At 39.8% G+C, this 24912-nt stretch overlaps 1 protein-coding gene across 1 annotated transcript; it reads left to right on the forward strand.

The window, feature by feature from the left end:
• Positions 1-13095: 13095 nt before the first annotated feature.
• ANKS4B (ankyrin repeat and sterile alpha motif domain containing 4B) lies at positions 13096-23842 on the forward strand. Its single transcript, XM_019430383.2, has 2 exons — positions 13096-13465; positions 21801-23842. Exons 1-2 carry the CDS (start codon positions 13302-13304, stop codon positions 22888-22890), a joined length of 1254 nt encoding a protein of 417 aa, XP_019285928.1. The 5' UTR covers positions 13096-13301; the 3' UTR covers positions 22891-23842.
• Positions 23843-24912: the final 1070 nt, after the last annotated feature.

Consider the following 24912-nt stretch of genomic DNA (forward strand, 5'->3'; position numbering starts at 1 on the left):
TTTGCCCAACCTATTAACAACTGAGTGTCAGAGCCAGGTTGAGGACTCAGATTTTGTAAGGCCCAATCAAGATATTTTCAGCATCTCTTACTGCAATTTGAGATACCTAGATTTCTGCAGCCATGTTCAAATTCCGTGCAAGTGGCGGGGTGGCACTTGTAATTATTGATTTATGATGTTGTCTTTGTAGTGTAACTTGAGGGGTAATCTCCACTCCCTGTTACAGGTGTCTGAAATACCATTGTAGGTTAGAGCAGTGTTTCCCCAACTTTCTTGATCAAAGGATTACATGGGGCTCTCATTAATAGCACACATTCCAGGCTCTCACCCAAAAGCTGCTGAATTGGGCTCTCCAGGGGAGGGTCCTGAGTTAATGTACTATTTAACAAGCACCACAGGTGAATCTTATGATGGGGAAAATTTGGCACATACTTGGAGGGAAGGCACGAAAATGAGTGTTTGTTAGTGGTCAACTTCTTCAATGGGAATTAACCCATTATGTTATACGGAATTGGGGAGAGGGAACAGAAGCCAGGATAAGCAGGTTTCTGGGATTAGAGACAGTGAGAAGATTTAGATTCCAAGCAGAGGCATGGTAGCAATAGTTACTCCTTTTCTCTGAAGCATATTTTCCAAAAAGTGACAGCTTTTCTGCAAATGTGAAGGTAATTTCCTACCATGATTGTTAAGACTGTGATGGGAAGGCCGTAGAGGATGCAGTGTGGAAGCAAGGTTCAGAGACTGATGTGTCACTCCACTTTCCCAGGCCCCACCCCCAGGTTCGCTTCTCTACCAATATTGTGCCTTTTCTCCAAAGTAGGAGGTCTTGCCTTGGAAAGGACAGATTTGATCCCAGCCCCAAATTCAGGGTTCTGGGAGACTAAGGGGCAGCACAAAAGCCCTGAGCAGGAGGCATGGAGAGAAGGACCACTGTGGGAACTGGTAAAGGTGGTGAGTACACCAAAGACTAATTTCTTTTATTTATTTCTTTATTTCTTTATTATTTCTTTATTTCTTTTTAGGGTATACTTTTTTCTTTTCAATGTTATTTATTTTATTTTTTTTTAATTTTTTTTTTAATGTTTATTTATTTTTGAGACAGAGAGAGACAGAGCATGAACGGGGGAGGGTCAGAGAGAGGGAGACACAGAATCTGAAACCAGCTCCAGGCTCTGAGCTGTCAGCACAGAGCCCAACGTGGGGCTCGAACTCACGGACCGCGAGATCATGACCTGAGCCAAAGTCGGCCGATTAACCTACTGAGCCACCCAGGCGCCCCTTATTTATTTTTTTAATATATGAAATTTATTGTCAAATTGGTTTCCATACAACACCCAGTGCTCATCCAAACAGGTGCCCTCCTCAATGCCCATCATCCACTTTCCCTTCCCTCCCACCCCCCCATCAACCCTCAGTTTATTCTCAGTTTTTAAGAGTCTCTTGTGGTTTGGCTCCCTCCCTAACTTTTTTTTTCCCCTTCCCCTCCCCCATGGTCTTCTGTTAAGTTTCTCAGGATCCACGTGAGTCAAAACATATGGTATCTGTCTTTCTCTGTATGACTTATTTCACTTAGGCTACCACTCTCCAGTTTAATCCACATTGCTACAAAAGGCCATATTTCATTCTTTCTCATTGCCAAGTAGTATTCCGTTGTGTATATAAACCACAATTTCTTTATCCATTCATCAGTTGATGGACATTTAGGCTCTTTCCATCCAATTCAGTGATCCGCTTCAGGAGGGGCCCTGCGGCAGCGGGAGGGAGTCAGACCCGCTGCCAGAGGGATGGATCCGCAGAAGCACAGTGTTGGGTGTTTGTGCAGTGCAAGCAAGTTCCCTGACAGGAACTGGTTCCCTTTGGGATTTTGGCTGGGGGATGGGCCAGGGAGATGGCGCTGGCAGCACCTTTGTTCCCTGCCAAGCTGAGCTCTGTCGTCAGGGGCTCAACAACTCTCCCTCCCGTTGTCCTCCAGCCCTCCCTCTCTCTGAGCAGAGCTGTTAACTTATAACCTTCCAGATGTTAAGTCCCGCTTGCTGTCGGAACACACTCTGTCCGGCCCCTCCGCTTTTGCAAGCCAGACTCGGGGGCTCTGCTTTGCCGGTGGGCTGCCCTTCCGCCCCAGCTCTCCGTGTAGCGCTCACCGCCTCTCTGCCCTTCCTACCCTCTTCCGTGGGCCTCTCATCTACACTTGGTCCCAGAGAATCCGTTCTGCTAGTCTTCTGGCGGTTTTCTGGGTTATTTAGGCAGGTGTGGGTGGAATCTAAGTCCTCCTGCGCCGCCATCTTCCTTCGCGACTAATTTCATTAGCACTCTTTGTGCTAATGACTACAAGGTATTCCCTCTACTCTCTGAGTGGGTCTCTACCTGATGGTCCTGAGGTCACTTCTTACTTGCTCATCACCAGGCATTTCTTGAAGGGAGTTTTAAGTTGTTATGCATAACAAGGCAGTGTTGTTGCCTCATTTGAGCATGTGCCCTCCTTCTGAAATGCAGTTATTATAAATGACAGTTTACAGTTCTTTTTCATTTATGTTTACATATTTATTTTGAGAGGAGGGTGGAGGAGGGGCAGAGAGAGAATCCCAAGCAGGCTCCACACTGCCTGGACCCTGACGTGGAGCTTGATACCAAGAAGCATGTGAGACCATGACCGGAGCCAAAATCAAGAGTTGGACGCTTAACCAACTGAGCCACCCAGGCATCCCAACAATTTACAATTCTTAAATTCCAAGCTTGCTTGCTGTCTTATTTTCTACAATATAAACATATTAAAAGACAACCTAAATGTCATCATCAGATTGTTAGGTAAGTATGAATATCTTCAAATTCCAAAATGCATCTGGATTCATGTGGATCTATGGATGGTAATATTAAAGATGACCACAATAAAATTGGAGTTTTGGAGTTGTATAATTAATGTTTTTATATTGTACTTAAAAAAAGAAAAAAAAACCCTGTGTATGTCTATACATTTTTGTGTCTGTGTATATAAATGTATATTTGCATTGAAAGTACAGGAAGGATGGGGTGCCTGGATGGCTCAGTTGGTTGAGTATCTGACTCTTGATTTCACCTCAGGTCATGATCCCAGGACCATGGGTTCGAGCCCTGCATCAGGCTCCTCGCTGAGCATGAAATCTGCTTAAGATTCTCTCTCTCTCTCTCTCTCTCTCTCCCTCCCTCCCTCCCTCCTTCCCTCCCTCCCTCTTTCTCTTTCTCCTTCTCCCTCTGCCCTTCTCCCCTGCTTCCATGTGCGTGCTCTCTCTCTTATGGAAAAAAAGTCCAGGAAAGTATTTCCAGAGAGCTAATTGTGTTACCCAGAGGAAGAAACTGTGCAGATATACAGGCAGTCAAACCCAGTCCAGCTATGCTGGCCATTTACAACAATTGTTGGTTCTGGTTTGTCTGTGCTCTTCTTCTACTACTGGTTATAAATATATGCACAATATCATCCGTAGGAATACGGAGGTGGGGAACTCCTGTTTTACTGACTCTATTTTTTTTCTGTATTGATTGAGTTGTCTTGGTGACAAAATAACCAATTAAAATAATTTTAAAGTGCAAACAGAAGTAACAGTAAATCTGAGTGGCATTTAAGTGATCAATAGAAGATATACAATCAAAGGCCCATGGGTTCAAACTTCATGATATAAAGGTATAGCACCCAACTGAGTGGATTTGGTAAGTGAGGCTTCCAAAGTCCATCTCCCTAATGTAAAATGAAGAAATTACACCTAAGAGGTTTAGTAACTTGCTCAAGATCTTACAGAAAGTTAGCAGCAGAGATCCAGTAAGGAATCAGGTCCTGATGTCCATTCCCAAGCTCTTTCTAATTCATTATGATTTTCCCTTTCTCTCTCTCTCCCCCTGTGTGTGTGTGTGTGTGTGTGTGTGTGTATGAGGAGGTGTTTTAAAACTCTGCTTCTCTTGCAGATCAGTTAGCTTTAGAAGTACAAGATGGCATTAATTAGAATTTAGCAGTATAAGATAAATAAGAAATCTAGAAACTTCTACCAGCTATGCTAATATAGCTTAAAATAGCTTTCAAATGTCAAATATGAATTTAACTTAGGAAAACAAGATAGATTATGTCAATGAGAATGTTCTTTAACATCATATGGTAATTCCTTTAACAGTGTAACTATACAATATTAATATCATTTTCCCCTTGGGATCTTTAGACAGATCCAAGTTGAATAAGCCTCTTGATAGTCATGGGCTCAGAAAGAACTAGAACAAAGGCATACAAGACTTCATTGACCTGTAAATATAAAGATAGGGCAGCTTAGGTAAATGGATGACAGAGAAGGCTCAGAAGTTCTAAATAAAAATCCATTTATATAAAAGTATTAATACAGATTACTCCATAGCTAGTAAAGAGTGCAGTGGTTACCACAGAAATAGAGAAAAGGTTTTCTTGGCAATGCAGCACATTACTTTTAGTTGATAGAATATATGTTAAATATTAAAGTTCTGAAGCTGATGTGAAGATTTGTTGTAAAAGTCACAATCTTCCACCCCTCCCTGTATTCCCATCCCTTGCAGTGTGCTTCGAGGTCAGTTTCTTCCTGTGTCTTCACTTCCCCCTTGAGTCTGGCTGGTTTGGCCAACAGAATGTGGTAGAACTGGCACTATGCCAGTTCTGAGCCCAGTTCTTGAGAGGCCTTGTACTTAGAGATAGATCCTCTAGCTTAACTTAAAATGAGATCTTTAGGGTGGGCCCTAATGCAATATGACTAGTGTCTGTAAGAGAAGAGGAAATTTGGACAGAGATGTATACAGAGGGAAGACAATATGAAGACACAGAAGAAGATGGCCATCTATAAGCCAAGGAGAGAGGCCCCAAAAAGGATCCTTCCCTCATAGCCCTCAGAAGGAACCAACCCTGCTGACACTTTGATCTTGGACTTCTGACTTCCAGAACTGTAAGAAAAAAATTCTGCTGATTAAGCCACCGAGTTTGAGGTAATTTTTGGGGCAACCCTAGAAGACAAATACACATTCTCAGACTGAAAGACAACTCTGTGTGACTATAAAATATATACTCTTTTTACTGAACCATGATGAAGGATAGGACCAAAAAAACCCAAAAACCCAAAAAACAAAACAAAACAAAAAGCCAGTTCCTTGTTGTTACGGAGAAGAAAAATGCAAAGGAAAGAGAAGGTTTAAGAAAATGCAGTAATTATACATTTATGATTGACCTAAAGAAGGGAGAGAGTTCCTTCCTTTCTTTTTTTAATTAAAAAAAATTTTTTAAACATTTTTATTTATTTTTGAGAGACAGAGACAGAGTGTGAGCAGGGGAGGGGCAGAGAGAGAAACACACAGAATCAGAAGCAGGCTCCAGGCTCCAAGATGCCAGCACAGAGCCCGACATGGGGCTTGAACCCACCAACTGTGAGGTCATGACCTGAGGTCGGATACCCAACCAACTGAGCCACCCAGGCGCCCCAAGAGTTCCTTCCTTTCTACTAGTAGTACTGCTACTTCTGCTTGACTTCAGCTTCTACTTCCAGTGGGACTACTACTAATTTACATTCATTGAGTACTGACTACAGACCATACACTGTGTGAAGTAACTAATTACTTGCATCAGCCCTGTGAATAATATTACTTGCAATAACTCTGTGGGGTTTTCTCTTCATTTTACTGGTGAGGAAATTGAAGCTCAGAAGTAATCTGCCCAAATTAATGGTGGGATTTAATTTCTGGGTTAGTGTCTGTCAGTCTCTGACTTAAGAATCTGTGTTCTTAGCTATTACCATACTAGGGCTTTGTTTCAACATAACGCATGCTGCTCACAGTTGCATAGTTTCCAGTCCAACTATCAGCTTTAAGAGTGGTGAATGGTTTTGATGGTATTTGATGATCTGCTAACAGGTACTGTAACATCCCTCCTTTGTGGTAAATTCTATCTTGAAACAAAATGGCAGCTAATACAGGTTTTCCAGTGATCATTGTTCTTACAACTTTTATACGAATTTAAGCTTTGAGTGAGGACTTGGTCATATGATTTTATTGATTGAAATCTTCAATTCACAGAGCCAATAATAATTAGAAAGGAGTAAGGGCAAAAGAAAAAGTAAATTTGTCTAGGTAACAAAGCCAGTTGATTCAAGTGCAGAATTTAAATTCGTAGCCCCTGCTTAGACTATCCAGTATTCACATTTTAAAGAATTTGTTTTTGGAAACCTTTATAAAACTCTCCACTGTTACAATGTAATGCCATCTGGGATTTAGCATTTATAAAATATGCAGTTAAGAGATGCCAAGAGATTCTTCATGCAAACCAGATGGTACAATAACAGCTCTGTCTGTGTTTTTGGCAGAAAAATAGGGCTTTGAATGGCTTGAAACTTATGTGAATAAATTAAGCCCAATCAATACTTCAGGGACATTATAATTTCAATAGTCAACTTACCCACCTAAATATTTTCATAAATGTTTTCATTTAGAGAAGAAAAAAACAAAAGGGCAGACAGTAGTTCCTTTCATTGCCTCATGTTTGTATTTAACAATGTTTCTAAGAAAAACAACACCAGTGACCTTCAATGTGGGAAAGAAAGTTTCTCTGTATTTTGAGTGATATATGTGTTTAAATGAGAAGCAGGGTTGTTGAATCTCTTTTGAAGAGGAAAAATCCACATCAAATAGGTTGAAGATTTTGTTGCTGTGCTCAGGAGGAAAACGTACATAAATAACTAAGTGACATTTTCTGAGTAATGGACTTAAAAATGTCTTTACCTCAAATGGTTTGTTTCTCACAAACCCAAGTCCAGCACATACAGTAATGTGTTAATGATGCCTATTCTGTCCTTGCTTACTTCCTATAAGTTCCATGTAACAATAGGACTTCTGTAATCCTTTATAATTTTTTTTACTTTCTGTTAATCCTTTTATTTTCATTAAAATTCATAATAAGATGCTCATTAGATGAAACAATCTTGTTAAAAGCAACGTTCTGCTTGGATCTTTTCTTTTTCCTTATTAGGTAAAAATGTGCTTCCCTACCATACAAGTGAATTTCCTCTATAATTAGGCGTAAATAGCTTTGGAGAACAAATACAGGCTGCTTTTGAAAACCAGGTCTCTTGGGTTTAGGGGGCAATCTCGTTAATAAAAATAAGTGTTTCTGGGCTTCACATTGAATTTCTTTCCCAATTAGCAGTGAATGTTTTCTCAGAACAAGGAAGAAGTTGGGTTTCCACTTTGTTGGCATTGGTTTTTCTTGGGGGTAGACTGGAGGTATCAACTACCACTAATCTTTGTTCCTTCCATCTCTCCCTCTGGGCAAAGGAACACACAAGACTCTGTTTTATAGATAGGTCAGAGTCCTAGGTAAATTCTTCATCCAAGGGCTACTACTTCCTTTCATCCAGGATTAGACTCCATGGTAGATGGGACAGTTGTTTACAACATCAAGCTGTCAGGTGGCAGGAGAGGCTGCAAAATTATAAACACAGCGATGAAGAATGGACAATGCCATTGCTTTGTGGGGAGGAGGAGACCCTTTAGGGGGAGAATCTTTCTAAGTGTTGTCCCTGGGGGTGCCAATTAACCCTGTTTTCTCTGGGTCATTGGCAGAAAGAAGTGGTGTTTGGGTCTAAGGGACTCTCAAAGTGAAATGGTTAAATGCATGGGGTGTCAGGTAATAAATGAGTTTTTAAGAAAACAAAGGAGGAAATAAAGCCTACCCCCTCTGAACCTAAGTGGCAGCAGAGGGGCATAGAAGTCACTAGCAAGAGTTTCTAAAGTTATTCTAATATTGCAGGTGTATAGGGAGGTGGGAGCAGGACAGGGTTGGTTACAACAGGAAGGTGATGAGCACCTGACTTACTCTGGATATTTAAATGGACATTTAAATCTGACCCTTAAAGTCTATCAACCAGTGTGTAGGGAAGATATTCTTTTCTGACCTTCAAAGAGTCCAATAGCATACTGTTGGGACAGATTCAAATACTTATTTCCACAAGGCCAATACTGTCAAAACATACAGTCAAAAGCCACAATTGCCCCATAATTATCTAGACTCCTCATGAGCAGTTAGTGCCTAAATTATATGCAGATCTGTCTTAGGTATTTTCATTAATCTCTGCCCTTACCATCTCCTACCAGTTGTGTCTCTCCTTTGTACTTTGAGAAGTACAGTAGAAAATAAGAGACCAATTACTAAGTTTTAGAGCTCTCTCTCTAACTGCACTCTTAGCCACAATCACATGGCTTCTTGGCTCTTCCAGTTTGTAAAACCATACTTCACAGTTTGCAAGGAATTTTATATCATTTCACCTTTACTACTATAAGTTTAGATGATAATATGATCATGAGCAATATCCTCCAATTTTATTCACAAAGAAATGGAAACTCAAATAGATGCAGTAAGTTCTTCCAGAATATATGGACTTCAGGTCTTCTAGGTCTAATTTCAACCCTCTCTGTCAATCTCCTCTTGAGGGAATGGTGTAAGGAGGATCTTCAAGTTCAGGATCTGTTTCTGCTTCACCTCACCTTCCCAACACACTCTTCTTTTAAGGAAGGGGTTTTCCCAAGGAAATGCCAAAGGGTGCCAGGATATTTAAATATCATTTAAAAATAATGGGGCGCCTGGGTGGCGCAGTCGGTTAGGCATCCGACTTCAGCCAGGTCACGATCTTGCGGTCCGTGAGTTCGAGCCCCGCGTCAGGCTCTGGGCTGATGGCTCGGAGCCTGGAGCCCGTTTCCGATTCTGTGTCTCCCTCTCTCTCTGCCCCTCCCCCGTTCATGCTCTATCTCTCTCTGTCCCAAAAATAAATAAAAAACGTTGAAAAAAAATTAAAATAAATAAAAATATTAAAACAAACAGCTCAGGTGTCTTACCATTTCACAGGAGAGTTTAAGTCCAAGTCATGAGCGCTACTGGAGTTGAGAAACTCTTCCTTCTCCTCCATTTCTAACCCTTCTTCCTATATGAATGATTGCTCTGTCCTCCTTTATCTTTGCTTCCATCCTTATCTTTATCATTCTCCTTCTCCCCATCATTATCACATTATCTTTATCCTCATCTTCATCCTGTAACAGACTCCTCGTTTGATTGGCACTTAGCTTTCTATAAGCTAATAATATAGTTTATAATTATATACACTATAATTAATTGATCTTTGAGAAGCCCTCTGTCAGATTATATATGATTTTCTATTTTAGAATATATTAATGAATGTAATTGTGTCTAAATTAAAGTAGCTCATGAAAAAATTAGTTGTTCTCAAAGTATCCATAATCACACTTAAATATTTCACTCTCTGCAGTCTTAAAAAAATTCTTTTTCCGTCCTTACAAATAAATAATAGTGTCCTCCAGGTTGCTTCTACAGCTTCTACTGGTTCTCATAGAAACCAGAAAAAGGAACAAACATTGACTCTTGGAGCTAATTATCGTGAGAAACTTGCAGATGAAAGCTTTCTCAAAGTTGACAGATAATTTATCTTGGAATAAAGGCTTAGACAAAAAGAGATAAGACGAATAAAGAGTTATAGACTTTGAAAATAGATCTTCCTCACCTCAATTCCATGGACTATTATCCAAACACATTAAAGGTTTTGTAACAATATGGGAAATAGTTATGGTGGATTAAAGAGAGGAAAAGACAATGCAAAAATGTATGTATTTGATGATAAAAACTATGTAAAATATATACTTCAAGAGAATATCTATACAGTTTATCAGTTGTATCGGGTGAGGGGTTCTAATTTTATTGCTGTGTCTTCACAGGACATGGTTTGCATGAAATCTATCATTTGATACTTATTGAGGCCTGCACTGGTTTTATTAGGTGGGCAATTTTTTTTTCCATATATGAAGTTTATTGTCAAATTGGTTTCCATACAACACCCAGTGCTCATCCCAAAATGTGCCCTCCTCAATACCCATCACCCACCCTCCCCTCCCTCCCATCCCTCCATCAACCCTCAGTTTGTTCTCACTTTTTAAGAGTCTCTTATGCTTTGGCTCAAAGAGAGCTTTGGCTCTCTTCCACTCTAATCTCTCTTTTTTTTTTTCCTTCCCCTCCCCCATGGGTTTCTGTTAAGTTTCTCAGGATCCACATAAGAGTGAAACCATATGGTATCTGTCTTTCTCTGTATGGCTTATTTCACTTAGCATCACACTCTCCAGTTCCATCCATGTTGCTACAAAGGGCCATATTTCATTCTTTCTCATTGCCACGTAGTACTCCATTGTGTATATAAACCACAATTTCTTTATCCATTCATCAGTTGATGGACATTTAGGCTCTTTCCACAATTTGGCTATTGTTGAGAGTGCTGCTATAAACATTGGGATACAAGTGCCCCTATGCATCAGTAGTCCTGTATCCCTTGGGTAAATTCCTAGCAGTGCTATTGCTGGGTCATTAGGTAGGTCTATTTTTAATTTTTTGAGGAACCTCTGCACTGTTTTCCAGAGTGGCTGCACCAATTTGCATTCTAGGTGGGCAATTTTTATAAATATTTCTGTGTACTTGAAAAGAACATGCTTTTTCTATTGAGTATAGAGTTATACATAGGATTGTTAAGTCAAGCTTTTAATTGTGTTCAAATATTTTATATTTTTACTAATCTTTAACCTAATGTGTGTGTGTGTGTGTGTGTGTGTGTGTGTGTGTGTGTGTGTATGATATACAGAGGGTGAATTAACATTATCATTATATATATAATATTAAGAGAGTTAATTAAAATCTCCTACTGTGATTGTGGATTTGCTCTTTCTGTTCCAGTTCTATTGTTTTTTGTTTTCTCTATTTGGGGGCTATGTTATTAGGTACACACAAGCTTAGGACTATTATATTTTGTTGATGAATTGTTCCTTTCATCATCTCTCTTTATCCCTAGTAATTTTTTGGCTTAAACTATATTTTGTCTGATATAAATATAGATATACCATTTTTTGTCAGTATTTTCTTGATAAAACTTTTCCATTTTTTGCTTTCAATCTTTCTGCAATTTTATATTTTAGCTGTGTCTGTTGTGAATAAGATATAGCTGGGTCTTCCAACTGGTGAATTTTGTCCATTTAAACCTATTTGTTTTACAGAGATATTTGGACCATGTTTTTGGTCTTACATTGTGTTCTTTATTTGCACTAATTTTTCCATGTTTTCCTCCTTTCCTTAAGGTGGGAGTTTAAGTTATTGATTTGAGATATTTCTCTTTTTTTTAATACAGGCATTAAAAACTGCTAATTTCTCCCCCAAGCTCTGTTTTATTTATTTTTTACATTTTTTATTTTTATTTTATTTATTCTCAAGTTAACATACAGTGTAGTCTTGGAGTAAAATCCAGTGATTCATCACTTACATATAACACCCAGGGCTCATCCCAACCAGTCCTATCCTTAATGCCCATCACCCATTTTCCCCACCCCTGACCCCCATCAACTCTCAGATTATTCTCTTTATTTAAGAGTCTCTTATGGTTTGCCTTACTCTCTGTTTTTATCTTATTTTTCCTTCCTTTCCCCTATGATCATCTGTTAGGTTTCTCAAATTCCACATATGAGTGAAATCATGTGATATCTGTTTTTCTTTGACTGACTTATTTCACTTAGCATAATACCCTCCAGTTCCATCCACACTGTTGCAAATGGCAAGATATCATTCTTTTTCATTGCTTAGTAGTATTCCACTGTGTGTGTGTGTGTGTGTGTGTGTGTGTGTGTGTGTGTGTGTATATATAACATCTTTTTTTTTAATGTTTATTATTTTTGAGAGAGAGACAGAGTGTGAGTAGGTGAGGAGCAGAGAGAGAGGGAGGGGACACAAAATCCAAAGCAGGCTCCAGGCTCTAAGCTGTCAGCTCAGAGCCTGACATGGGGCTCGAACTCATGGACGGTGAGATCATGACCTGAGCCGAAGTCAGACACTTAACCAACTGAGCCACCCAGGCACCTCATAGATACCACATCTTCTTAATCCATTCATCAGTTGATGGACATTTGGGCCAAGCTCTGTTTTAAAATTCTGAGATGTTGTGTCTTCATTTTCATTCAGTTCAAAATAGATATGATAAAGGATTTTTGTTCAATATATATAAAGAACTCTTATAACTCAATAATAAGATAATAACCCAGTGAGAAAAATGGGCAAACAATTTAATAAAGATAAGATGTAAGAATGGCTAATAAGCACATGAAAACGTGCTCAACATCATTAATCATTAGGAAATGAAAATTAGAACCATAATGATACCACTTCACATCCGCTAAGGATGGCTATAAGCAAAAAGGCAACAAAGGCTGTAAAGATATGGAGAAATTATCACCAATCGTTGCTGGTAGAAATGTATAACAGTACAGTGACTTTGGAAAAACACTGGCAATTTCTGAAAAAGTTAAATATAAATCATCATGTAACCCAGCCATTCCACTCTTTGCTATAAACCCAAGAGACATAAAGATATATGTCCACACAGACTTGCGTGTGAATGTTCTTAGAAGCATTATTCATAAAAACAAAAAGGAGAAACAATCTAAATGTCCATCAGCTATTGGATGAATCATGAACAATTGGTATATTTCTATAGTAGAATATTATTCAGCAATACAAAGGAAGTACTGTTATATACTGAAAAATGAATGTACCTCAGAAAATTATGTGAAGCTAAAAAAAACCCCTAAACACAAAGACTGTATATTTTATGATTCCATTTATATTAAATGCCCTTAAAAAGCAAATCTATAGAGACAGAAAGCAGATTAGTAGTTTCCTGGGATTGGGAGGGGAAATGGGGATTAACTACAAATGAGTATGAGGGATATTTTGAGGGTGATAGATATGTTCTAAAATTGGATTGTGGTGATGCTTGAACCACTGTGTAAATTTACTATCATTGAATTACACACTTAAAAGGGGTGAATTTCATAGTGTATAAATTATACCTCAATAAAATAGTTTCTAAAATAGACCTCCCCAGTGAACTAGACTAGTTCTGAATTGTTTGGAAATTATTTTATACATTCTGTGCCTAGATGACCAATACTACATTCAAGACATGCTAATGGACAGAAAAAATTAAATGTGGCTTAAAACACTCAAGACAAACCCCGCATTCCTTACTATTCCAGGTCATGGCCATGCCAGAAAGGAAAGGTCCAAGTTCAGTGCTGTGAACCTTTCTGGCTGCCTTCCATGGAGGAGGCTGGAATGACCTTTGTCCTGAGGTGACACTCTTCCTTGTTACTGATTAACCAGCTTTGCAGGAAGGCTACTTCACCAACAACCTGATCTGCCTGGAGAGCAATATCTGGCTGGGCTTAGGTGGGCAGGAAAAATGTCCACTCGCTACCACCAAGCTGCTAGTGATAGCTACTTAGAACTTTTGAAAGAGGCTACCAAGAGAGATCTGAATCTTTCTGATGAAGATGGCATGACTCCCACACTCCTGGCAGCTTACCATGGGAATTTGGAAGCCCTAGAAATAATCTGCAGCAGAGGGTAAGTTCAACCTGATGGTTTCTACTAGAAACAGTGTTTATGGTAGGAGTTTACAGACAGCAGCAAGAGACAGGGAAGTCAGTGAAAATACTTTGTTCTTTATGGATTGTCTAAATAATTGTCTTTTTAGAGAAAAAGAGAAAACTGCCTAGAGATGCTCTTTTCACATTAAGAACTGGTACCATGGGGATGGCTCATCCCTTATGAGCCACACATAGAAAGATCCTGAACTCTAAGGCTTTGTTATCTGCTCAGGGCAGGGGGATGGGGGGGGGAGGATATTTTAATTTTGTGTCTTTAAAAATCTTTTACATAAGGGCACCTAAGTGGCTCAGTCAGTTAAGCATCTGACTCTTGATGTCAGGTCAGGTCTTGATCTCAGGGTCATGAATTCAAGCCCCACATTGGGCTCCATGCTAGGTCTGAAGCCTACTTTAAAACAAACAAACAAACAAACAAACAAACAAACAAACAAACAAACTTTTCCATGAAATTTAAATGGTTGGCTCTTAAAAAGAAATCACTGTTTTACTTGACTTTAAGATGTTAACTTTGATTGGAACAAATGATGCGTTGTTTTTGTTTTTTTTATCTATTCCATTAAAATCCACAGCCTTTTATTAATACACAACCCTAATGCAAGCCATGATTCTTAGATGAAATAGTTGGCTTTATAAGGGACCTTCAGCCTATCTTATCTCTCTAGCTGTCAGATATATACACATGCATACACACTTCCCCCAAATTCTAATGCAGGAATTACCTATCTCTTTTCTTCTGCATGTTACCAGAAGGGCTAGGCAGTGTTGGCAGCTATAACCCGATGGCAGTAAAGAAAGGAAAAAAGAAAAAATTAATAAAGGAGCTAAGTGAATCAATTTCAATTCAGTAAATATTTACTTTTACATATTTGCAATGTACCAGCCATTTTATTGGCCACTGGGGATGCTCTGGTCAACAAGAGAGACCCATTTCCTCTCCTCATGGTGATCAGATTTGAGAGAGGAAGACAGAAATTAAATAAGTTAAGTCATAGATGATATTGGTTATAAAGGGGGGAAAGAAAGGGCACTACATAAATAACACAGGCATCTATCCCAAACCATAGAGTGAGGATAGGCTTTCTGGATCATTGAAGCTGTAACTTAAAAGGTGAGAAGAAGCTGGCCAGAAGATGGAAGGAAGAATGTTTCCCCCCAAGTGAGAGCACTTTGCATTCTAGGCACTGAAGTTGAGTATGGCTGGATGCAGCTTTAATGGGGAGAGGCCAAGTTATAAGAAACGACCAGATCACAAGAGCCTTGTAAACTCTGGGAGTTGAACTTTATCCTAACGGCATGGGAAGTCATTGTCAGGTTTAAGCAGGGTAGCCACCTGGTAGATTTGTGTTTACAAAACTTGTTCAGGCAACTGTGTAGCAGTCACAGAAGATGTTCAAGGGCTATTTTAATGGTTGAGATGAGAGATGAACTGGACTAGGGCAGTGGCAATGGCAATGGAGAGACAGGGATGGATTGGAGTGGCAGTTTGGGTGTAGGATCAATTACAGTTGACTGGATGTTTTGGTGAGTAGAGGAAGAGGAAGGTAAGACCCCATATTCCACGATTGTGTTAAGTTGCCATGGAGTACATAGGCTGAAAAAAATATCTTGTACAGGTTTTCTTAGGCTCCCATATTGACCACAGCCAATTTTCAGGAACTGTGAGAGATCAATTGCCAGTTATACTTAAGGGAGTTAAAAAGGGAAATAAATTAAAAATTGAATTTAGAAGTTAATCAGTCATTGATCACTGACAGCGGATCATGTGGTAATTATTAATACCCAAACTCTGGCTTTGTTAAAAATTGTGTTCCTTTCTTTTCAAAATTTAAAGATGAAAAGCAATAATTACATATGTTCTCCTACACTTGGAAGATGGCTCCAATTATACAAAATTTCATTTTGCCTTCAAAGTGTATGTGAATTTTTTTTGTTTTGTTTCACTTGCTAACCTAAGTTATCTTCCTCCCTGATTCTTCAAGGATACTTATTGCAAAATTTTACATCATATTACAAAGATAAATTTAATAAAGTAAAAATCAAACCAATTTTCACAGTCATTAACATTTGGGCTTATATCCTTCCAGACTTTTTCCTTTGAGAACATGTACATACACATACATTTTTCCCCCTGAAAAAAGGCAGTCATATTATACAAACTGTTCTGACACCTGCTTCTAATTATTTAACAATAGATTATGGATCATTTTTGCTTTCAGTTTTTTATTTGCTCTTTGAAGTAGAAATCTATACCACTGGTTTTTTGTTTTGTTTTGTTTTGTTAATTAGAGAGAGAGAGAGAGAGAATTTGCCTGAATTTAGCCCAGGCAAACACTATAGCATCAATATTGGATTCAGGTAATCAAATGAGGGGAACCAGTTTGTGAACACCTGGGCAGATATGTGTAATGGTTCTATCAAGAAGTATGAAAGACACCAAGGACTAAAAGACAGAGATTGGATTTAGAAGAGTGAGGAGAGGGGCAGATGGAGAGGGAGAGAAAGAGACAGACAGAGAGAGAGAGAGAGAGAGAGAGAGAGAGAGAATATCTAAAGCAGGCTCAGCACAGAGCCTGATGTGGGGCTTGATCCCATGATCCTGGGATCATGAACTGAGCTGAAATCAAGAGTTGGACAGTCAGCTAACTGTGCCACCCAGGCATCCCATGCCACTGTTTTTAAAAAAATTTTTTTTAATGTTTTTATTTATTTTTGAGACAGAGAGAGACAGAGCATGAGCAGGGGAGGGGCAGAGAGGGGGGGAGACACAGAATCTGAAGCAGGGTCCAGGCTCTGAGCCATCAGCACAGAGCTCAACATGCAGCTCGAACACACGGAGTGTGAGATCATGACCTGAACCGAAGTCGGACCCTCAACCGACTGAGCCACCCAGGCGCCCCAGCATGTCACTGGTTTTTAATGACTATATGGTATTCTGTTTTTACGGTTTCATCATAATTTATTTAATCAGTTGCTTGTTCATAACACTTAAATTTGAATCCAGTCTTTCAACTGTTATTAACAAGTTAGGATGAACACCCTTGCTTACTCATCTTTACACAAGGGTCTAATATTTCCTTAGGATAAATTCTTAAAGGCAGAGTTATTGATTCAAGAGGATACTATGTTTTAAAAGCTTTTGGCACATAATGTGCCAGGAAATTTGAACTACTTTATGATTCCTCCAGCATTGTTCATTTTCCCATACTCCTGCCAAAACTGAGTATTACTGTTCTTTTTAATCCTTGCCTATCTGATGGGCAAGAAAATGGTAGTACATTGTTTTCATTTATATTTCTTTGATTATTAGTAAGTCCAAATATTCCTTCTTATGTAGAAAAACATTTTTGAAATACTGATTTTTTTTTCTGAGAACAGCTTCACAAAAAACAAATTAACTTCAAAAGAGAAAAAATGATGTGGACCAGATGCTCAGAGTAAGTTAATATAAGCAAGTTGCCCATTTAGTGACTATAATACCAATCCAGTTTTAAAAATTACTGCCCAAATGCACTGACCTACAAAAAAGCAGGAGCAAAATGGGGATTATTTTAAAATCTCTTCAGTGAGTTTCTCTTTTGGAAAAAAGAAATAGGAAAAGAAACCAACCCAAGACTGAATTTAGCCTAGGCAAACACTATAGCATCAATATTGGATTCAGATAATCAAACGAGGGGGACCAGTTTGTGAATATCTGGGCAGGTATGTGTAATGATTCTATCAAGAAGTATGAAAGACACCAAAGACTGAAAGACAAAGATTGAATTTAGAAGTACTCCATGAGGGTCGCCTGGGTGGCTCAGTCAGTTGGGCGTCTGGCGTCGGCTCAGGTCATGATCTCACAGTTCACGAGTTCGAGCCCTGTGTCAGGCTCTGTGCTGATGGCACAGAGCCTGGAGCCTGCTTTGGATTCTGTGTCTCCCTCTCTCTCTGCCCCTGTCCTGCTCATGCTCTGTCTCTCTCTCTCAGAAATAAATAAACATTAAAAAAATATAAGGTCTCCATGAAATTTGTCATTAGGAAATATTTTAAGTTATACACAAATTTGGAAAGTTGCTTTATTTAAAAAATTTTTTTAAAGTTTTTATTTATTTTTGAGAGACAGAGCATGAAGAGGAGAGGGAGACACAGAATCTGAAGCAGGCTCCAGCTCCAAGCTGTCAGCACAGAGCCTGTCACGAGTCTTCAACTCACAAATTGCGAGATCATGACCTGAGCTGAAGTTGGTTGCTTAACCAACTGAGCCACCCTGGTGCCCCAGAAAGTTGCCTTTAAATTTTTTTTAATGTTTATTTTATTTTAGTTTTGAGAAAGAGAGAGAGACGGAGAGGGAGCTGGGGGAAGGGCAGAAAAAGAGGGAGACACAGAATTTAAAGTAGACTCCAGGCTCTGAGCTGTAGCACAGAACCTGATGCGGGGCTCGAACTCAAGAACTGTGGGATCATGGCCTGAGCCGAAATTAAGAGTCAGATGCTTTAAAAAAAATTTTTTTTTTAATATTTATTTATTTGAGAGAGACAGAGTGTGAACAGGTGGGGGGCAGAGAGAGGGAGACACAGAATCTGAAGCAGGCTCCAGGCTCCAAGCTGTCAGCACAGAGCCCTACTTGGGGCTCGAACTCACAAACTGTGAGATCATGAAGAGTCAGATGCTTAACCAACTCAGCCACCCAGGCACCCAAGAAAGTTGCTTTTAAATAGAATTTTTATAAGTGGAAATAACTTAAATACACTCGGGAAACTTTTAAATCATCTTACTGACAGTTTCATCTATAAATTTGGAATTTTGCATTTGAAATTTTCTTAGAACAAGACATATCTTTGGGGTCATCTCAAGGTTTTCTTGATGTTCTTCCTTCCATCTTGAAAGGATCATTTAAGTTCCTTTAAGTTCCAAAGCATGTAGATTTAACCTAAACTCCTTAAGACCCTGAACATCCCCACCATAGCTCACTCCTCTCAATAATTTCTTTTTTAACTTATACAACCCAATAGTTTCAAACAAATTTAACCAGTATGTTTTTGTTTATGTTTATAGTACCATCTTGGATGTTTTTACAATCCCTCTTTGATGTCTAGAGTACTTGAGGAGTCTTTTGAATATGGCGCTTGGTTAAAATAAATAAAATGTAAAACTACATCTTTGGGGGTGAGGCACTGTGCCCCCCTAAGGTACACAACTGCACTAAGACTGAAAGAGGTTTTCTTTGATCTAAAACAATTAAATCAGGCATACTGAGCAGACCTCTTGGAAGTAGCAGCCCGACAGAATGGTCTTATTTAATATTTGCTTTCCTTAGATTAAATTTCATTTTCTTACTTTCCTCTTTGCACTGATTTCCCTTGCCCCATCTCCATGCACTCTGGTCAACCGAAATATACTCCTGGTTCCTCAGATATGCCATGTTTAACATCACCCATATGTGCATCTGTTCATGCTGTTCTCTGCTCAGAAGGAGGTTACCAACTGCCAGAGTATGGGCTGGATCCAGTCCAAAACTCTGTTTTATTTGGATTTCACTGTATTTTTCTTTTAAATTGGAGCCAACGTTTGAAATTCAAAAAATTCCACATGAAATCCTGGATGTCTGGCTTTATGTGGAAAATGGAAGCCCTGGCCAAATTGTGGCTGCTTTTATTCAAGGTGGCAGTCAGCTGCTGCTGAGTGACAGCTATCCTTTCTCATTGAAGTTCACACTCAACTATGACTTTGTTGAAAGAACAAGCTTGGCTCCATTCAGCTGCTTAAATTACCTGCTTGGTTTCTTTAAGTTGAGTCTGAGACTTCTGCTAAGAGATGTGATACAAAGGACAAAAAGACACAGGCTTGGCCCTCTCAGGCATATTATCTCATTAGGGAGATGGGGCATAAATATTGGGCAAATTAAGTACGACTGTAAGTGTTTAAAATGTCGCAAGAGCTAGGGCGCCTGGGTGGCTCAGTCAGTTAAGCGTCCGACTCTTGATTTTGGCTCAGGTCATGAGCTCGTGGTCACGAGATGAAGCCTCATGTCGGGCTCCACTCTGAATGCAAAGCCCGTTTAGGATTCTCTCTCTCCCTCTGTCCCTCCCCTGTGCTCTCTCTCTCAAAATAAATAAACATTTAACAAAAGTCACAAGAGCTATTATAATGCTGTGGGAAAAATAAATATATGAAATTAGGGATTATGAGTTTAGGGAAAAGGGAAATGATAATAGGTAATGTTTATTGAGTATTCACTATGGACCAAGCACTTTTCTAAGGCTTTATGTTAACTTATTCACATAGCAACTCCATGAAAATTATTCTCACACTCATTCAGATGAGGACACTGAGTCCTCAGTGAGTTAAGCTTGAGGCCTCATAGCTGGTAAAGTAGAAAAACTTGAGGTCTGTTAACGTAAGACTGTATTGTGCTGGAGACTGTTAGGCCTGGAGGCAAGCCTGATCCAAAGTATGCTGCTTGTGTAACAGGCTTAAATCAGTTAACCATTCTGAACCTTATTTTACCCCTCTGGTAATTATCCTGGTCTTTCTTTAAGAAGGAGATGGTGATGGTGGGTGGTGGTGATGGTGTTGAAAGTATAAACCTTCACAACTGAAAAGCCTGAGGAGACCAAGGGTTTCCATGGAGGAGTTACAAATCCGATTCATCAAATTACTGGACATTGGTTAGGCTCCGTTAACTAGCGTAGCTCTTCTCAATCTGCAGGGAACTTACATATCACCTTGGGATCTTGTTAAACTTCGGATTCTGATTCAGGAATTCTGGGCTGGAGTCCAAGATTCCGCATCTCCAGCAAACTAGCAGCTGCAACTGCAGCTGCTACTACTGATCCAGGGACCAAACTTTGAGTAGCAAGCAACAGAGGAAGGGTCACAGGGCATTGATGTGGCAGTTGCAAGTGAATGGATTGTCTCTCCTGTTTCCACATCCTACTCACCAAGAATATCAAGAGGCCTTCTCGGAACCTGTCTCCTGTCCTTCCATGGGTCCAGACGGGGGAAAGTTTAGAGGGATCCTGGTTTGGGGGTGTAGTCTAGGGTGAGGGAAGAATCCCTTTTAGTACCTGTATTATCAGAGTCCTCATCAATGGCTTGGGCTTGGGGCCAGAGCCATATTAAACAACATGACTGCCAGTAACTCACAATCTCACAGGGGGAGTGGGGTTGTGCCCTGGGGCAAGATTCCAGTAGGCATTAATTCATCCCACAAATCTTTACTGAGCACCTACCGCATGACTGTTTCTATGCTGGCATGGGGTCTCTGGCCTTAATCCCATCTAATAGTACCCCCAATTACACCATAAACCGTTGCAGAACTGATCGCATATATGACACTGTAATTACATGGAAGTAAGTTGGGGAATCAATGGGTATGTTCTACCCTTTGTATGAATAATGGTTATAGTAGATACTGTTTGGTACCTACACAATATCCATTCTCCTCTTCTTTCTTGCTGGTGGGAACCCAGTTCTGTTCAGTTCTTTATTTTCCTACATGTGACTCCAGTGGGGTAACACTGTTAGAGTGGGAATGAGCTCTTACCAGCTCATGAGAGATCATTGCTAAATTTTCAGGAAGTTTCAGTCTGTTAAACAGAGTCACTATTAAAAATAAGGTTATTTAACCTATCAGTTAATAAATTATATTTTTAAATACTCAAAACTTATCACTTCCTAATTATTTAGTGCTTCCTAACTATCACTTCCTAACTATGTTCTTAAGATTTTGCACATCTGCAATATCTACATATATGGTGGGAATAATTTATAACAGTGTGTTACCATACATCTCTTCCAAACTGTGTCCAGTAATATCACATTAGTAGCTTGAATTTTGCCATGATGGGTGTATGTACAACACAAAAATTGACACATGCCATAAATCAGAGCTTTGATCTTTTTCTTGGGTAAGCCAGTTGTTAAACATTTACAAGTATGCCACTGGGTAATCTTATCCCTAGCTTCAGGGGAAAATTTTAATTGGCTTAAGTTATAGTAGTTCTATTTCTCTTCCTATAGACATGTGACCCAATTGGGAACAATGAGACATGAAAGTGGCTTTTTTGGGGGGAGGGGGATGTTTCTTGGAAAGCTTTTCTTCTAAAAAGGAAACAAAGGGTAGAGGTGGGCTCTCTCTGTTTCTGGCCATGTTGATTTCTCTATGTGTTTAGACTTTCACAAGTTATAACCAATGCCAAGGCAGGATTAACATGTATTTTGTTCATCTTGTTTTTATTTATTTATTTATTTATTTTGGACCTCATGTTCTAAGAAACAAAAATTATGTGTATTTTTGATATTTTTTCTAGAGGGGACCCTAATAGATGTGACATCTGGGGAAATACTCCCTTGCATTATGCAGCCTCCAATGGTCATACCCACTGTGTTTCATTCCTGGTCAACTTTGGTGCCAACATCTTTGCCCTGGACAACAACTTACAGTCCCCACTGGATGCTGCTGCTAGCAGAGAGCAGAATGAATGTGTTGCTCTCCTGGATAAGGCTGCCACTGCCCAGAACATCATGAGCCCCAAGAAAGTTACCAGGCTGAAGGAGCAGGCTCAGAAGAATGCCAGGAGGCAGATCAAAGAGTGCGAGAGGCTCCAAGAGAAGCACCAACATAAGATGGCTCGCACCTATAGCAAGGAAGAATCTGGGACTCTTTCTTCTTCCAAGGCTACTTTCTCCAGGTCATCCCTTTCAAATGCTTCTGCTTCTGGTACATTTGGGTCAGCAACTAAGGGCATTAAAGACACCTTCAAGATAAAGTTCAAGAAGAACAAAGATACAGAAGAGCTGGTAGGGAAGGAGAGCAGAAGTGGGCAGAGGAATGTGATGGAAGTGTTCAGAGAAGAGGAGGAAGACACATTCTCCCAGGACTTCAAAGAGAAGCTCCAGTTCTCAGCAAAGGAGGACAGAGGTGTGCAGCACGAGTCCATTCTTAACCGTCCAGGTCTAGGCAATATTGTTTTTAGAAGGAACAGAATATTAAGTCCCGAAGACCTCTCAGACAGCAAGAGGGTGTTGGGATTTCAGATGCACAGTGAATTGCTTCAGAGACAAGGAGCAGCAGAGGCTGAGGAAGCTGAGGCTAACAAAGAGGGAGTGGAAAACAACCATGAAGATGATCTGCCTTGGGATGAGGATGAAGTGGAGTGGGAGGAAGATGTGGTTGATGCTACTCCTCTGGAAGTGTTTTTGCAGTCCCACCACCTGGAAGAATTCCTTCCCATTTTCATGAGAGAGCAGATTGATCTAGAAGCTCTGTTACTTTGCTCTGATGAGGACCTTCAGAGTATACAAATGCAGCTTGGTCCCAGGAAGAAAGTTCTTAATGCTATAAATGGAAGGAAGCAGGTGCTACAACAGCCTGGGCAACTGATTGACACCAGCCTCTGATGGACTATTGGGTCCACAGGGTGAACCTGCAGCAATGGGGCAATGCTGTGACCCACTGGAAACCCTCCAGGCAACACCCTCTGTATGCCCAATGCCAGGCCACTGGGAATAGTTCCTAGGGTTTTGGAAATGCGCTCCTAAGAAAGAGGCCCATACTGTAGTCTGAGAAATATTCTGTACCTGTCCAAAAAAACCACCAGTGACCAACTCAAAGAGATCTGGGAATACAAAAATGCAATTTTATCTCCAATTATCTTTTTGATATTTTTGAATATAGAAAGGGTTAAATGAATGACAGACAAGGGAAAATCTCTTTACTTTTCCAACTCTGAACTTAAAAATTATAATCTCTTGTCACGCAAGCGTGCTGCTTACTTTCTCATCCTTAGAGCCTGGGGATTCCAACTCCAGTTCTGTCCTGAGCTCTACGACTTTGTCTGTTGGAAGAGATTTGAGTTCTTCCATTGGCCTGAGGCTTCATGTCCAACTTAAATGTGTTTAACCCTTCAACAGATGTTTACATGTTTATAAGTAATGGAAATGGGTTTATAATATTCCTGCCTGGGAACAGAGGCAGAGCAGCATGTAGGGAGAGTGAAGAAAGAAATAGAATACCGGATACCTGATGTAATATGAATCGTATCTCCCTAAAATTTGTATGTTGAAGCTTTATGCCTCAACATAACTGTATTTGGAGATCAGACCATTAGAGAGGTGATTAAAGTTAAATGATGTCATAAGGGACACAGATGGATGGTGTCCTTATAAGAAGAGACACTCAGGGTTGCACACACACACACACACAGAAGAGGCCACGTGGGGACACAGCAAGAAAACAGTCATCTGCAAGCCAAAGACAGATGCTTCAGGCAAAACCAAACCTTCCAATACTTTGATCTTGCACTTCCAGTCTTCAGAGCTGTAAGAAAATAAATTTCTGTTGTTTAAACCACCCAGTCTGTGGTATTTTGTTATGGCAGTCTTAGCAGACCAAGACTAAGGAGTGGAGAGAAAATAAGGATGCCGAGAAAAAGTCTGGACTGTTTCATGATTTTTCTCAAGGTAAGTGCCTTCTGAAACTTAAAACAAGGGGGGGAAATCTAGGTCATTTGTAAGGAAAAGTTGATTATAAAAGGAAATTTTACATTTTTATGTGCATGTACATATCTTTTTTTATGTGGTTAAAAAAATTGTTATTACTTTTTTGATTTTTGAGAGGCAGAGAGATAGAACATGAGAGGGGGAGGGGCAGAGAAAGAGGGAGACAGAATCCGAAGCAGGCTCCAGGCTTTGAGCCGTCAGCACAGAGCCCAATGCAGGGCTCAAACCCATGATCTGTGAGATCATGACCTGAGCCGAAGTCCGATGCTTAACCGACTGAGCCACCCAAGAGCCCCTATTATGTACATATCTTTTATTTACTCTTGTCTGTCAGCATGGCCACATGTCTGAATATGTGTAAGTTCTACGATATAAACTGGCAGCATTGCAGCTGACATTTTTGAATGGCCGTCCCAATTCAGATTGAAACCCTACTGAATAGCTAAGCTTCCTTGGACTTTTATAGCCAGACTTACATCAAGTGGAATTTACTATTGACTGTGTGTATAATACAGAAACAGCTGTTCATCTTCAGCATGGTTCCTCATGCACATCTGTTTGGGTTATTTCAAGAGGCACCCATGGAGATGATAAGTTTAAGGAGGATACAGATGTGTAAATCTGATGAACAATTGGCTCATTCTTCCTCAATGGATAGATTCAGAAAGATTGTCAGTCATGGAATAAATATGTTGCACTAGGGGATGATCATGTTTACAAGTACTGCATTTTGTTGGTCTGGAATAGACTGAAGCTGTATTTGCTTTCAAAAAAGTGTGCACAAAAGCATTTGGCACATAAAAGAAACCCAGATAAAGTTTGTTGTGTCTGAACCTGCGTGTATTAGTACTTCATTATTGTAGATGCCAGGATCCTCTCTCCACTTATTCTCCAGAATCTGCCTAATGAGACACTGGTTCC

The sequence above is a fragment of the Panthera pardus genome, unplaced genomic scaffold (genome assembly GCF_024362965.1).
Source record: "Panthera pardus isolate Hobbes unplaced genomic scaffold, ASM2436296v1 HiC_scaffold_5, whole genome shotgun sequence".
Classification (NCBI taxonomy): Eukaryota; Metazoa; Chordata; class Mammalia; order Carnivora; family Felidae; genus Panthera; species Panthera pardus.